The sequence below is a fragment of the Mus caroli genome, unplaced genomic scaffold, assembly GCF_978045245.1.
Source record: "Mus caroli unplaced genomic scaffold, Mus_caroli_1 scaffold_13, whole genome shotgun sequence".
Lineage (NCBI taxonomy): Eukaryota > Metazoa > Chordata > Mammalia > Rodentia > Muridae > Mus > Mus caroli.
The window spans coordinates 72,043,533-72,055,880 of record NW_028227268.1 but is presented as its reverse complement, the minus strand read 5'-3'; the positions used below and the strand labels follow the sequence as shown (position 1 = coordinate 72,055,880).

The following is a 12,348-nucleotide window of genomic DNA, read 5'->3' as shown; positions in this document are numbered from 1 at the left end:
GGAATTTTACCCAATTTAGAACAAATATATTCTAAAAGCAGACTAGTTAGGGCTATTGCCAAATAGGATCTGTGTTCTTCATGTCTCTCCTCACCTGACAAGAGTACATAAATGAGCACAGAATATTTACAAGGAACATTGCCAACATCTTTAATGACTCTACAGGGGTGCCATCCCTGACACTTGAACTGTATTTAAAAGTTCCCCACTCCTGAAAAAATGTTCAACATCCTTAATCATCAGGGAAATGCAAATCAAAACAACCCTGAGATTCCACCTCACACCAGTCAGAATGGCTAAGATCAAAAATTCAGGTGACAGCAGATGCTGGCGAGGATGTGGAGAAAGAGGAACACTCCTCCATTGTTGGTGGGATTGCAAGCTTGTACAACCACTCTGGAAATCAGTCTGGCGGTTCCTCAGAAAATTGGACATAGTACTACCGGAGGATCCAGCAATACCTCTCCTGGGCATATATCCAGAAGATGTCCCAACCGGTAAGAAGGACACATGCTCCACTATGTTCATAGCAGCCCTATTTATAATAGCCAGAAGCTGGAAAGAACCCAGATGTCCCTCAACAGAGGAATGGATACAGAAATTATGGTACATTTACACAATGGAGTACTACTCAGCTATTAAAAAGAATGAATTTATGAAATTCCTAGCCAAATGGATGGACCTGGAGGGCATCATCTTGAGTGAAGTAACACAATCACAAAGGAACTCACACAATATGTATTCACTGATAAGTGGATATTATCCCAAAACTTAGGATACCCAAGATATAAGATACAATTTGCTAAACGCATGAAACTCAAGAAGAATGAAGACCAAAATGTGGACACTGTGCCCCTTCTTAGAATTGGGAACAAAACACCCATGGAAAGAGTTACAGAGACAAAGTTTGGAGCTGTGATGAAAGGATGGACCATCTAGAGACTGCCGTATCCAGGGATACATCCCATAATCAGCTTCTAAACACGGACACCATTGCATACACTAGCAAGATTTTGCTGAAAGGACCCAAATATAGCTGTCTCTTGTGAGACTATGCAGGGGCCTAGCAAACACAGGAGTGGATGCTCACAGTCAGCTATTGGATGTATCACAGGGCTCCCAATGGAGAAGCTAGAGAAAGTACCCAAGGAGCTAAAGGGATCTGCAACCCTATAGTTGGAACAACACGATGAACTAACCAGTACCCCGGAGCTCTTGTCTCTAGCTGCATATGTATCGAAAGATGGCCTAGTTGGCCATCAATGGAAAGAGAGGCCCATTGGACTTGCAAACTTTATATGCCCCAATATAGGGGAATGCCAGGGCCAAAAGAATGGGAATGGGTGAGTAGGGAAGTGGGGGCGCTATGGGGGACTTTTGGGATAGCATTGGAAATGTAATTGAGGAAAATATGTAATAAAAAATATTAAAAATTAAAAAAAAAGTTCCCCACTTGAATGCACCATTGACCTTCAGTAGGGACAATCTTCCCCTTCCTTTATAAGTCCTTAGGGAGTCAGAGAAAGAAGGCAAACTCCCTCCTGAATCACCTGTAATAAGGCACTTTGGGGGTTCTCTTGCTTGTAGACATCATAAAACGACTAACATGCATGAAGTGAAACTATGTTCCAGCCCAGAGGAAGGCAAACTGTTCCTCCAGGAGCCCAGGTACAGCACCCTCACCACAGAGACGTGAGAACACAAGGGGCCACCACCTGCACAGGGGTAGCCACTGTTGGTCAACTTTTTCCTTAATTGCGCACAGGTTCATGGCACTTGCTTTCTTGCCTGGCACCAGTCAGCAGTGAAGAAGGTAAGGATTTGATGGGTGGGGGAGAGTCTTGATATATTTAGTTGTCTAGATAATATTTTGGATGTTGTTTCATAGTGGCTTGAGAACACTATGCCTCACCAACTCTATAACTCCTAGAAAATGTGTATTTGGCCATCCCTGGAACTGGTGCAGAGGTCCAATTATGTCCACACTCACCTAAGTAACTGTAGATCTCACACCCCCAAAGTTCCTCCAGATTAACCTTGTCTTCTGCACAATGACTTTATAAAGTGTACTTTAAACCGCTTGACATAATACTGCAGGGCCACCCTAAGCCCCAATCTATAGAGGTTTTAAACATCTTAATGGAAAGGAAGCAGACCACTTTGGGGAGATAGTGGAGCCATGTGGATGAAGCATCAGATAGGTTTCAGCAAGGAGTCCCCTGGCTGGCAGGTGGAACCATTCATGTGGCCAGGACCCCTGCCAAACACCTCTGCTCTGGTGGGCTGTCATGGAACATCAGTTTGCTTTCAGAGAAATGAGTGGGTGCCAGGGCCAGAATTGTGGGAAAGGAATTCAGACCAGCTCAGGCAGTTGGGTGCCACGCGCTCTGGTCGAGTCAGCTTGACAAGCCGAGGCTTGGAAGCCACTCACTGAGGCAGAAGGGTATCATGAAAACTCACTCCTGGAGTCTGGCGTCCTCTCTAACCCATACATTAATTTTCCATTCCTGCGTTAGTCTAGTGTATGGATCCACGTGCTCTCTCTTAGTATTATCCTATTGTAAGTGCCTTTTAAGATTGAATTCTGACATAGCTAAAGCCAGTGTTCCAACAGTCCTAGAATGTCCTTGAGCAAGACCTTGGGCTTGGAATTCAGTACTGCCCCTGGTATTACACTATCACTTTGAGTAAACGTTAGGCCACTGCCATTCACAGGAATCTACCATCACCAAGGAAGAAAGAAGTTTCTGACCGTAGGAGAAACCAGAATAGATAACTTAGAATTATAGCTGAGTTACACCCATATACAGGAATTTACAATGGTTTAGGAAGTAGATCAGGCTGTGGTTTTAGAGTATTGCATTATTCATGAGATGGTTAGCTAGAACGGAACTCCCTAGTTAGAACCATGACTTGGGTGTAAAAGCCCTTGCCCTAGGAGTGAAAAGATCTCACACTAGACTATAGCTGACCTTAGATAGGGCTAACTTTGTCTCAGATATTTTATTGCCCAGTTCCTGCCAGTCTTTGCGTTTTCATTCCTCTGTTCTGTGTAAGAGTCATTAAGCATCCTGTTACCTCATTTGTGCCTTAGGGGTATGTCACCCAACTTCCTTATTGTCTTCTACATAAACAGTCTTATGTTCGATTTGACAAAATACATTCAGATCCAACACAACCTCTCCTGTGTACATCTGTCTGTCAATTCATCCGACACTTTGTCCACCCATGACTAGAGACCCGTTCCACACAGACAAAGGGGCCCAGAGGATCTGCAGCAGTTGGGTAGGATGAGTGTAGTTTTAATTAGGGAGTTGTTCTGTCACCTATGACATCTAGGTCTGGGTCCAGCATGCTACAGGAATGGACTGGGATTTTGAGCCTGGGTTTCCAGGTTCCTATGTCCTGGTATAAAATTATGAACAGAGACATGTGCATGGTAGCAGAAAAGGAGATGGTCTGGTGAAGGATATAGGCACTTCCAAGTGGGACAACTGGCCTTGGCTGGCAAAAGCTCAAAGGCTCAATGACACCAGGTAAACTGACACATTTGCACAAAGCATGGTTTTTCAGCGCATGTTTTGTTTCATGTCAGCCCTGTGTGTTCTCTGTCCTTGATTTCTTTCATTTGATAAACTTCTGTGGTGCTGATACTCAAACCCAGTGCCTTGTGCATTCGAGAACAGTACTTAACCACCCAATTATTCCCTCTGTCTTCTCGATACCTCTCCCTCCACCCTACTCACCTTTTACTCTCCCCTTGGTCACAATGTGACTTTACTTAGTGTGGGAAGGGCCTTATATTCTTTACTGCATTCTCTTAGTGTTCTTTGTGGTAGTGACTCTGATCAAATAAATTGTGGGACAGCCTGGTAGCTGTAACCCTTCACTTCCGTTTACCAGGATGGAGTCAGACACTGTAAGCACACCCTCCCCTTGTTTTCCACTATTGTCACCCACACTTGATGAGGGGAATAACTGACAAGAGCCATCCATCTGCTCAAATTCTAGATTAAACAGGAGCCAGGGTGGGAGCAGGATCACCAGCTTCTGCTGCCGTTGTCTGCCCCATAGTGCAGAGGATGGGATGTGGAGAGCAGGAGGGGGCTCCACTCGAAGTACAAGGTTCTGATCAACCAGAAAGTGTGCTAATGTCTCTCTTGAGATTATTAAATGATGGTAGGTAATGCTGAGTTCTAAAGAAAATATTTTTAAATTGTTTTTTATCATGTGATATTGTCTATACGTTTTCCCAGTAAGCCAATCACCATGTACCTGAGACTCTTAAAAAAAAAATCTATTTATTTTACTTGTATGAGTATACTGTCACTGTCTTCTGACATAACAGAAGAGGGCATCAGAACCTATTATAGATGGTGGTGAGCCATCATGTTGTTGCTGGGAATTGAATTCAGGACCTCTGGAAGAGCTGCCAGCCATCTCTCCAGCTGGTACCTGAGACTCTTTTTTTTTTTTTTTTTTGGTTTTTCGAGACAGGGTTTCTCTGTGTAGCCCTGGCTGTCCTGGCACTCACTTTGTAGACCAGGCTGGCCTCGAACTCAGAAATCCGCCTGCCTCTGCCTCCCAAGTGCTGGGATTAAAGGCGTGCACCACCACGCCCGGCAACCTGAGACTCTTAATAATTTTTATACATCTCAATTTTCCTTTGCTATCTTTCTTATTCTTCTTTCTCCATTTCATCCTCCTTCCTTCTTTCTTCGTCCACTCCCTCCCTCCCTTCCTCCCTTCGTTCGTTCTTTTGTTTCTTCCTTTTTTCTTTCCCGCCTGTCTTTGTACTTGTGTGTATGTGTATATATGAATGCACTTTTGAGACAGGGTGTCATATATCTCCCAGGCTGGTCTCCAATTATATGATCAAGTATGACCTTGAATTTATGACCCTCCTGGCCTCCATCTCTGGAGTGCTAGAATCACAGGTATGAACCACCACTCCTGGTTTGTGGTGTGCAATGGTTCAAAGCCAGAACCTCATGGATGGTAGGCTAGTGCTCTACTGAGGTGCAGCCATGCCCAACCTCCTCTCCTTGGAACTTGTCAGTTTTGAGTCTCTTTGGAGCTTTCTGGAACACATCAGTATTACCACAGGGCAGGGTTTGGTCCTAATTTTCTGGTGGTCTGACGGGGACAAAACAGCACACTTCATGTGTACCTGCTCAGTGCCTGAGTGAGCAACAGGACGAGAACCCTTCATTTCTGCCATTTCACTTTGAACCTGAATAAAAGTTAAAGGTGTTCTCTTAGAATTCAAACTGTGTGATGGCAGCTATCTCAGTCCCAGGAGGTGGAGGCAGAGTTGAGGAGTTCAGGTTCATCTTCTGCTATATAGCAAGTTCAGGGCCAGCCTAGGCTATATCAACGCAAAAACAAAAAAGAAAAAACAAAAAAGGAAAAAGCAACAAACAAACAAACAAACAACAACAACAACAAAAAACCCCGAGCTGGGCATGGTGCTGCACGCCTTTAATCCCAGCACTCAGGAGGCAGAGGCAGGTGGATTTCTGAGTTGGAGACCAGCCTGGTCTACAAAGTGAGTTCCAGGACAGGCAGGGCTATACAGAGAAACCCTGTAGCGAAAAACCAGGAAAAAATGCCTTACACTTTGTTTCTGTTTCGAGTGATAGAAGTGAATGGTTTATATCTAAAATTGCCTTTTCATAACAAACAGCTCAGCTTTTAGAGCTGCCTCAGAGTCTCCACCACCCAGAGCACCAGGCAGATCCTAGAAAGGTAACAGGCAGGAAGTGTATACACTGTGGACATTGCCCCCAGTGACTCCAGGGCCAGATGAGCAGGGGACCATGGGGATCAGAAGACTGCCTGGAGCAGAGAATGTTTGCTCTGCTGCCTGGGAAGTCCCCCATCTCTGCTGTGCCTCCTAGTCTACTGGGGACATTTATAAACTTACAACAGAGGAAGGATCTGCAGGGACACAAAGGAAGTCAGCACAGAGAGCTGTTACAGGGCACTTTCTAAAGCATAGTGGTTTTTCATTGATATGAGTGCATCCAATTTCCTGATTGATTGATGCCCTATGAGAATGAGTGGATGATTGTTCTCAGGCTAAGATTTCCCAAGAGTCAGAAATCCAGCTTTCCTGTGAATTTTTTTTTTAGCTATCAGCCTGTGTGAAATGATTTGCAGGACATTAAAAATCTGTATTCATCAGCATCCATCGCTGTTAGTAGCATCTGGGGCAGTCCACTTACAAAGATGGCAGGTTGATTTGGGCTCATGGTTTTAGAGGGCTTTGCTCCAGAGACAACTGACTCCTTTGTTTGTAGCCTATGGTGGGGCAGCACATGCTGGTAGAAGAGTGTGATGTAACAAAGCCATGTGTGTTGACCAGGACAAGAAATAAGAGAGGGGATGGACTGGGGTTCCCTCAAGCACACAACCCAGTGGCCAGAAGACCTACCAGCAGTTTAACCCCAAATTCTCTCCCTCTCTCTCTCTCTCTCTCTCTCTCTCTCTCTCTCTCTCTCTCTCTCTCTCTCTCTCTCTCTCTCCCTGGCTATCATCTACCTATCATCTATGTATCATTTATCATCTGCCCATCTATCTATCATCTATCTACCTATCATCTATCTATTATCTAATTATCATCTGTTTATGTACTGTCTGTCATGTATCTATCATCTATCTATTCATCATCTCTCATTTGTCTATCTATCATCTATCAGTTATCTATCTACCCATCATCCATCTATGTATGTATGTATCTATCTATGTATCTATCTATCTATCATCTATTTATCTATCTATCTATATTTGTATGTATGAGTGTTTTGCCTGCCATCTATGTAGTACACACTTGTGTAAGGTACCCATGCAGACTAGAAGGGGGTATCATATCTCTTAATCCCCTAAAACTGGAAGTATATATTGTGAGCTGCCAAGAGCAGCCAGAGCTCTTAACCAGCCAAGACATGGCTCCAAGACCATGCCCTATTTCTTCAAGTTTTAACACTTCTCAGCAGATCACCCTGGAAACCACAACAACATAGAAGCCTTCAGGGAACAGGTGAGACAGAAGCTCATAAAAATATACATGGAGGAGAGATCTGGGTGACAGAAACAAGTTTACCCACCTCTGATCCCAGTAGTCACAGGCCCTGTGTCACTCAGAGTCTGGACATGCCATCCTCTTTCACAGTGACACAGAAGAAACTCCTATAGACCATGACCTTAGACTTGTCAACACTGGCCGGGGCTGAGCACTGTCAGGGTCAGTTCTCAATTCTAACTATGTAGGAGTGCACATCATGTTTGAAATGTCTATTTTAGTTTGTTTGTTTTGTTTTGTTTTGTTTTGTTTTGTTTTGTTTTGTTTTGTTTTGTTTTGTTGTTTAATTTGTGTGAGGGAGTATGTTGAGGCAGGTGCTTTTGGGGGCCAGTAGAGGGCACTAGAATTCCTGGAGCTGGAAATACAGACAGTTGTGAACCTCCTGCATTGATTGCTGAGAATAGTACTTTGGTCCCCTGAAAGTACAGGAAATACTCAATCACTCAGCCATTTGTCCAGCCCCTCGGTTTTCTTTCTTTTCTTTTCTTCTCTTCTCTTTTCTTTTTTAAAGATGTTATTTATTTTATATATGTGAGTACACTGTCACTGACTTCAGACACACCAGAAGACGGCATCAGAACACATTACAGATGGTTATGAACCACCATGTGTTTGCTGGGAATTGAACTCAGGACCTCAGGAAGAGAAGTCAGTGCTCTTAACTGCTGAGCCATCTCTCCAGCCTGGTTGAATTTCTTGGATGGACTGCTTAATTACAACCAGACATTTCTACTGCAGCTGCAGTTTTATGTTGCTGGATTTTAGTGTTCAAGAGCTTTGTGAACATTCTATCCTTTGGCTACTTTCTTGGGCACCTGCTATGTGCCAGGCATTGTTCCTGGCACTGAGCAGTGCCTGAGACAGATGTGTCTCTGTTCTGGGGAATGCATGGTCTCATGAGGAAAACATTCCATAAATGACTCAATGAAGGAGAAAATTTAATAGAGGTGTAAGCAAGGAGCTTGCGCAAGGAGGAACACCTGATGAAGCTGCACAGACAGGGGCCAGTGAGGTGGCTCAGAAGGTAACCGTGGCTGTGAGTCTCTTAATTAGTGATAAGTGGTGGAGGGCCTAGCCCACTGTAGGTGGGGCATTCCCTGAGCTGGCAGCCATGGGTCTATAAGGAGCAGGCTGAGCAAGCCAGTAAGCAGTACCCGTTCATGGCTCCTGCATCTGCCATACTTAGGGTTACTATTCCTGTAAGGAAACACCATGACCAACGTAACTAGGGGAGATAAAGGTTCACTTGGCTTAGACCTCCACGTCACTGTTCATTGGACTATTAAAAAGGGCAGGAACCTGGAGGCTGGAGCTGATGACATGGAAGGATGCTACTTTCTGGCTTGCTCAGCCAGCTTTCTCATTGAAACCAGGGCCCCCTAACTCAGGGATGGCACCACCCACAATGCTCCTCATCCCCCATCAAACACTAATTAATAAAATGTGCTGTATACCTGACTACAGCCTGATCTTATGAATGAGTTTTCTCAATTACAGCACTCTCTTCTCCTTTGACCTCTGCTTGTGTCAAGTTTATGTAAAACTAGCCGGCACATTTCAAGCTTGAGCACCCGGGTTCCATCCCTAGAACCAACGGTAGAGGGAGAGAACTGACTCCTTAATGTTCTCCTGTGACCTACACACACACACACACACACACACACACACACACACACACACAGAGAGAGAGAGAGAGAGAGAGAGAGAGAGAGAGAGAGATCTGGTAGAAAGCTCCTACCTATGAGCTATGACCTGAGTCTGATCACACATTGAGTTCCAGTGTCCAGTCTACCCCATGCAGGAGCCTGAGCCTCTGGAAGATGTCCAAGGGGAGGGAGAATGAGACTGGAGTCAGCGAGTTTCTCCTGCTTGGCATCACCAATGACCCACAGCAGCAACAAATCCTCTTCTGGGCTTTCCTGTGCATGTACCTGGTCACGGTAGCTGGGAACACACTCATCTTCCTGGCCATCATCTTCGACCCCCGCCTGCACACCCCCATGTACTTCTTCCTCGCCAACCTTTCCTTCGTTGATATCTGCTTCACTACCAATCTCATCCCCAGGCTCCTGGATAGCCATGTGGCTGGAACAAGGACCATCTCTTATGCACAGTGCCTGACTCAGCTGTATTTCATAATTTCTTTTGCCAATGTGGACACCTTTCTGCTGCCTGCCATGGCCCTGAACAGATTCGTGGCCATATGCTACCCACTACAGTACCACACCATCATCACCCCCCAGCTCTGTGTGGGGCTGGCAGCCATTGTGTGGATGTGCTCTGGCCTCATCTCTCTGGTGCACACACTCCTCCTAAGTAGACTGAGTTTCTGCTCCTCCATCCCAGAGATCTCTCACTTCTACTGTGATGCTTACCTGCTCATGAAGTTGGCCTGTTCAGACACACGAGTCAATAAACATGTCTTCCTGGGAACCTTGTTTCTCTTTATGGCCCCCTGCATTCTCATTGTGGTCTCCTATGTCCGAATCACCATGGCGGTCTTCCAGATCCCCTCTGCCAAAGGCAGGCACAAGGCATTTTCCACGTGTAGCTCACATTTGTCTGTGGTCATCCTGTTCTATGGCACGATTATGGGGATCTATATTCGACCTCCGGGCTCCTTCTCCATCCAGGACTCAGTAGCCACCATCATGTATACTGTGGTTACCCCCATGCTGAACCCCTTCATTTACAGCCTGAGGAACAAGGACATGAAGGAGACAGTTACAAGGCTCCTCAACAGGGGCTCTAAGTCTGCTTAGCACAGTGCATATCTGCTTGGTGAACCTCAGAGCAACCTGTGGGAGATGGCTGTTGCTTTGGTCATGATTGCTATTGTCCAGTCTCATATTGGTTAGAGTTAGACATGTTGCAGCTTGAGGTGGAGCAGGAATCCCCTCAGAGAAGAAAGAAAGGGTCAGACAACACACAGGGGCAGGCTGGCCACACACCCGGTCTTGTCTTGTCATGGTGACAAGCCTGGAGCCATACACCCAGTCTTGTTTTTTCATACTGACAAGCCTGTTGCCATGCTGCTCTCTGAAGGACAAACATGATTTAGAGGTGAAGAGATCTAGTCTGACTGTGTGACTCTCTAGACTGACTGTGAGTGAAAACACAAGCTACAGATGGGACTCTACACTGTTAAGGCTGAACCCCTCAGTCCTAGCCATGAGTGAAGTACCTCTAGACTCAGCTAGAAAGTACAAGAAAAGGGACTTAGGGGTCTTGTGAGTGCTTTCCATAGTCATATGGGTGCTAGTATCCAAGGAGGTCAAAAGATGGTGTGGAACCCCTGGAACTGGGGTTACAAGTAGCTGTAAGCTGCCTGACTGGGGAACTGGGAACTGATCTTGGGTCCTCTGGAAGAGCAGCAAATGCTCTTAAGAGCTCCTGAAACCAACTTATTTTTAAAGAAATAAATTTCCTCTGCTGATTTCTTCTCTATAGAGAAAAATATCTCGTAGTGTTCAAATTTTGCTCATTATACATTCAATATATGCTAATGTCAAATACGGCACCTCATTCTAAATGAAACAGCAGAAGTAAGAAAGCATCCTAGTAAAACATCAACATGTTATTAAAGCAGCTACTATTTTTGAGATTTTCTTCATTTACATTTCAAATGTTACCTCCTTTTCTAATTTCTTCTCTGAAAGTCCCATATACACCCCTCCCCTGCTCCCCAAACCTCCCACTCCTGCTTCCTTGCCCTGGCATTCCCCTGTACTGGAGCATATAATCTTTGAAAGACCAAGGGCCTCTCCTCCCACTGATGGCCGACTAGGCAATCCTCTGCTACATATGCAACTAGAAACACAAGCTCTGCGGTACTGGTTAGTTCATATTGTTGATCCTCCTATAGGGCTGCAGACCCCTTTAGCTCCTTGGGTACGTTCTTTAGCTACTTCATTGGGGACCCTGTGTTCCATCAAATAGATGACTGTGAGCATCCACTTCTGTGTTTTCCAGGCACTGGCATAGCTTCACAAGAGAAAGCTATATCAGGATCATGTCAGCAAAATCTTGCTGGCATATGCAATAGTGTCTGGGTTTGTTGGTTGTTTATGGGATGGATCCCCAGGTGGGACAGTATCTGGATGGTCCTTCTTTCTGTCTCAGGTCTGAACTATAACTCCTTCCATGTGTATTTTGTTCCCCAGTCTAAGAAGGAACGAAGTATCCACACTTTGGTCTTCCTTCTTCTTGAGTTTCATGTGTTTTGCAAATTGTATCTTGCGTATTCTAAGTTTCAAAACAGCAAGTTTTAATGTGCTTCCTTTTTGAGATGGTATCTAGATATTTAACCCAAGTTAACTTAAAACTAGTGCTCTTCCTGCCTCAGCTTCCTGTATCTTGGGATTACAAACAGTTACCAGCATGCCCGCCAAAGCAGAAAATAGTTGCCTATAGTATGTGAAACATATATTTCAAAGTGTGCTATTAAGGGCTAAATGAATATATATTTTTTAAAATTGAATTCTTGAGCTTCTATTAATTATGCCTCCTTATTTTTGTATCTTATGTTTTGACATTTTGGCATGGGGGTCCTCTGGGATGAGAAAGGGAACCCCTCACTGCAGTTCAAGCAGGGTGATGGCCTTTATATTTCACGTAATTCAGAAGCCAGAACACCTGACGTCAGCCTTTTACCCTCTATCATAATAACCCAAGGTCTGGTTATCTGGCAGTAGGGTTTCTAAGTGTAGGGCACATGGGAATGATTCAAACCAACCAGCCTAAGCCTGTGTGAGTCACCTTTTCACCCCTACCTGCAGAACCCACAACAGAGCCTCTAGTTCCTGTTTCCCTGAACACTCCAAGCAACCATGGGCTTCCCTGTGTGTCCACACCTGCTGCTGCTGGATTCTGTGAGTGCAGAAACCTTGTGGCAGTCACTCCTGTGCCTGCATGTCTCCCCATGTGAGCAGCTGTGGGGAGATGGCTCAGCATTGCTTACAGTTGTCAGAGGAGTATTCTTCTTCCTTAGAGACCTTCACCCCATAAAAGCTTGATCTTTGTGTATACCACAAAAAAGGCTTTCCAGGACCAGTCAGAAAAAAAAAAACAGTTGGATAGTTCAAGTATCCAAGGGACTCTTAGGAAAAGGACAACACACACCAAAGACACCGGTGTCTTAGCAAAAGCTTACAAAGGTGCTTTGTTTATGTCATTTCAACCAGGTTCAAATGCTAAGCAGAGTATCAAAATTAAAGCTTTTAAAACATAAAAAGATAGGGATTACTTCTTTCTCTTCTTTTCTT

The 12,348-nt window shown here is 44.8% G+C and overlaps 1 protein-coding gene across 1 annotated transcript; it reads left to right on the top strand.

The window, feature by feature from the left end:
- The first annotated feature begins 8,904 nt into the window (after positions 1-8,904).
- LOC110304479 (olfactory receptor 1D2-like) lies at positions 8,905-9,846 on the top strand. Its single transcript, XM_021175909.2, has one exon. The coding sequence runs from the start codon at positions 8,905-8,907 to the stop codon at positions 9,844-9,846; it is 942 nt and encodes a 313-aa protein (XP_021031568.2).
- The last annotated feature ends 2,502 nt before the right edge of the window (positions 9,847-12,348 follow it).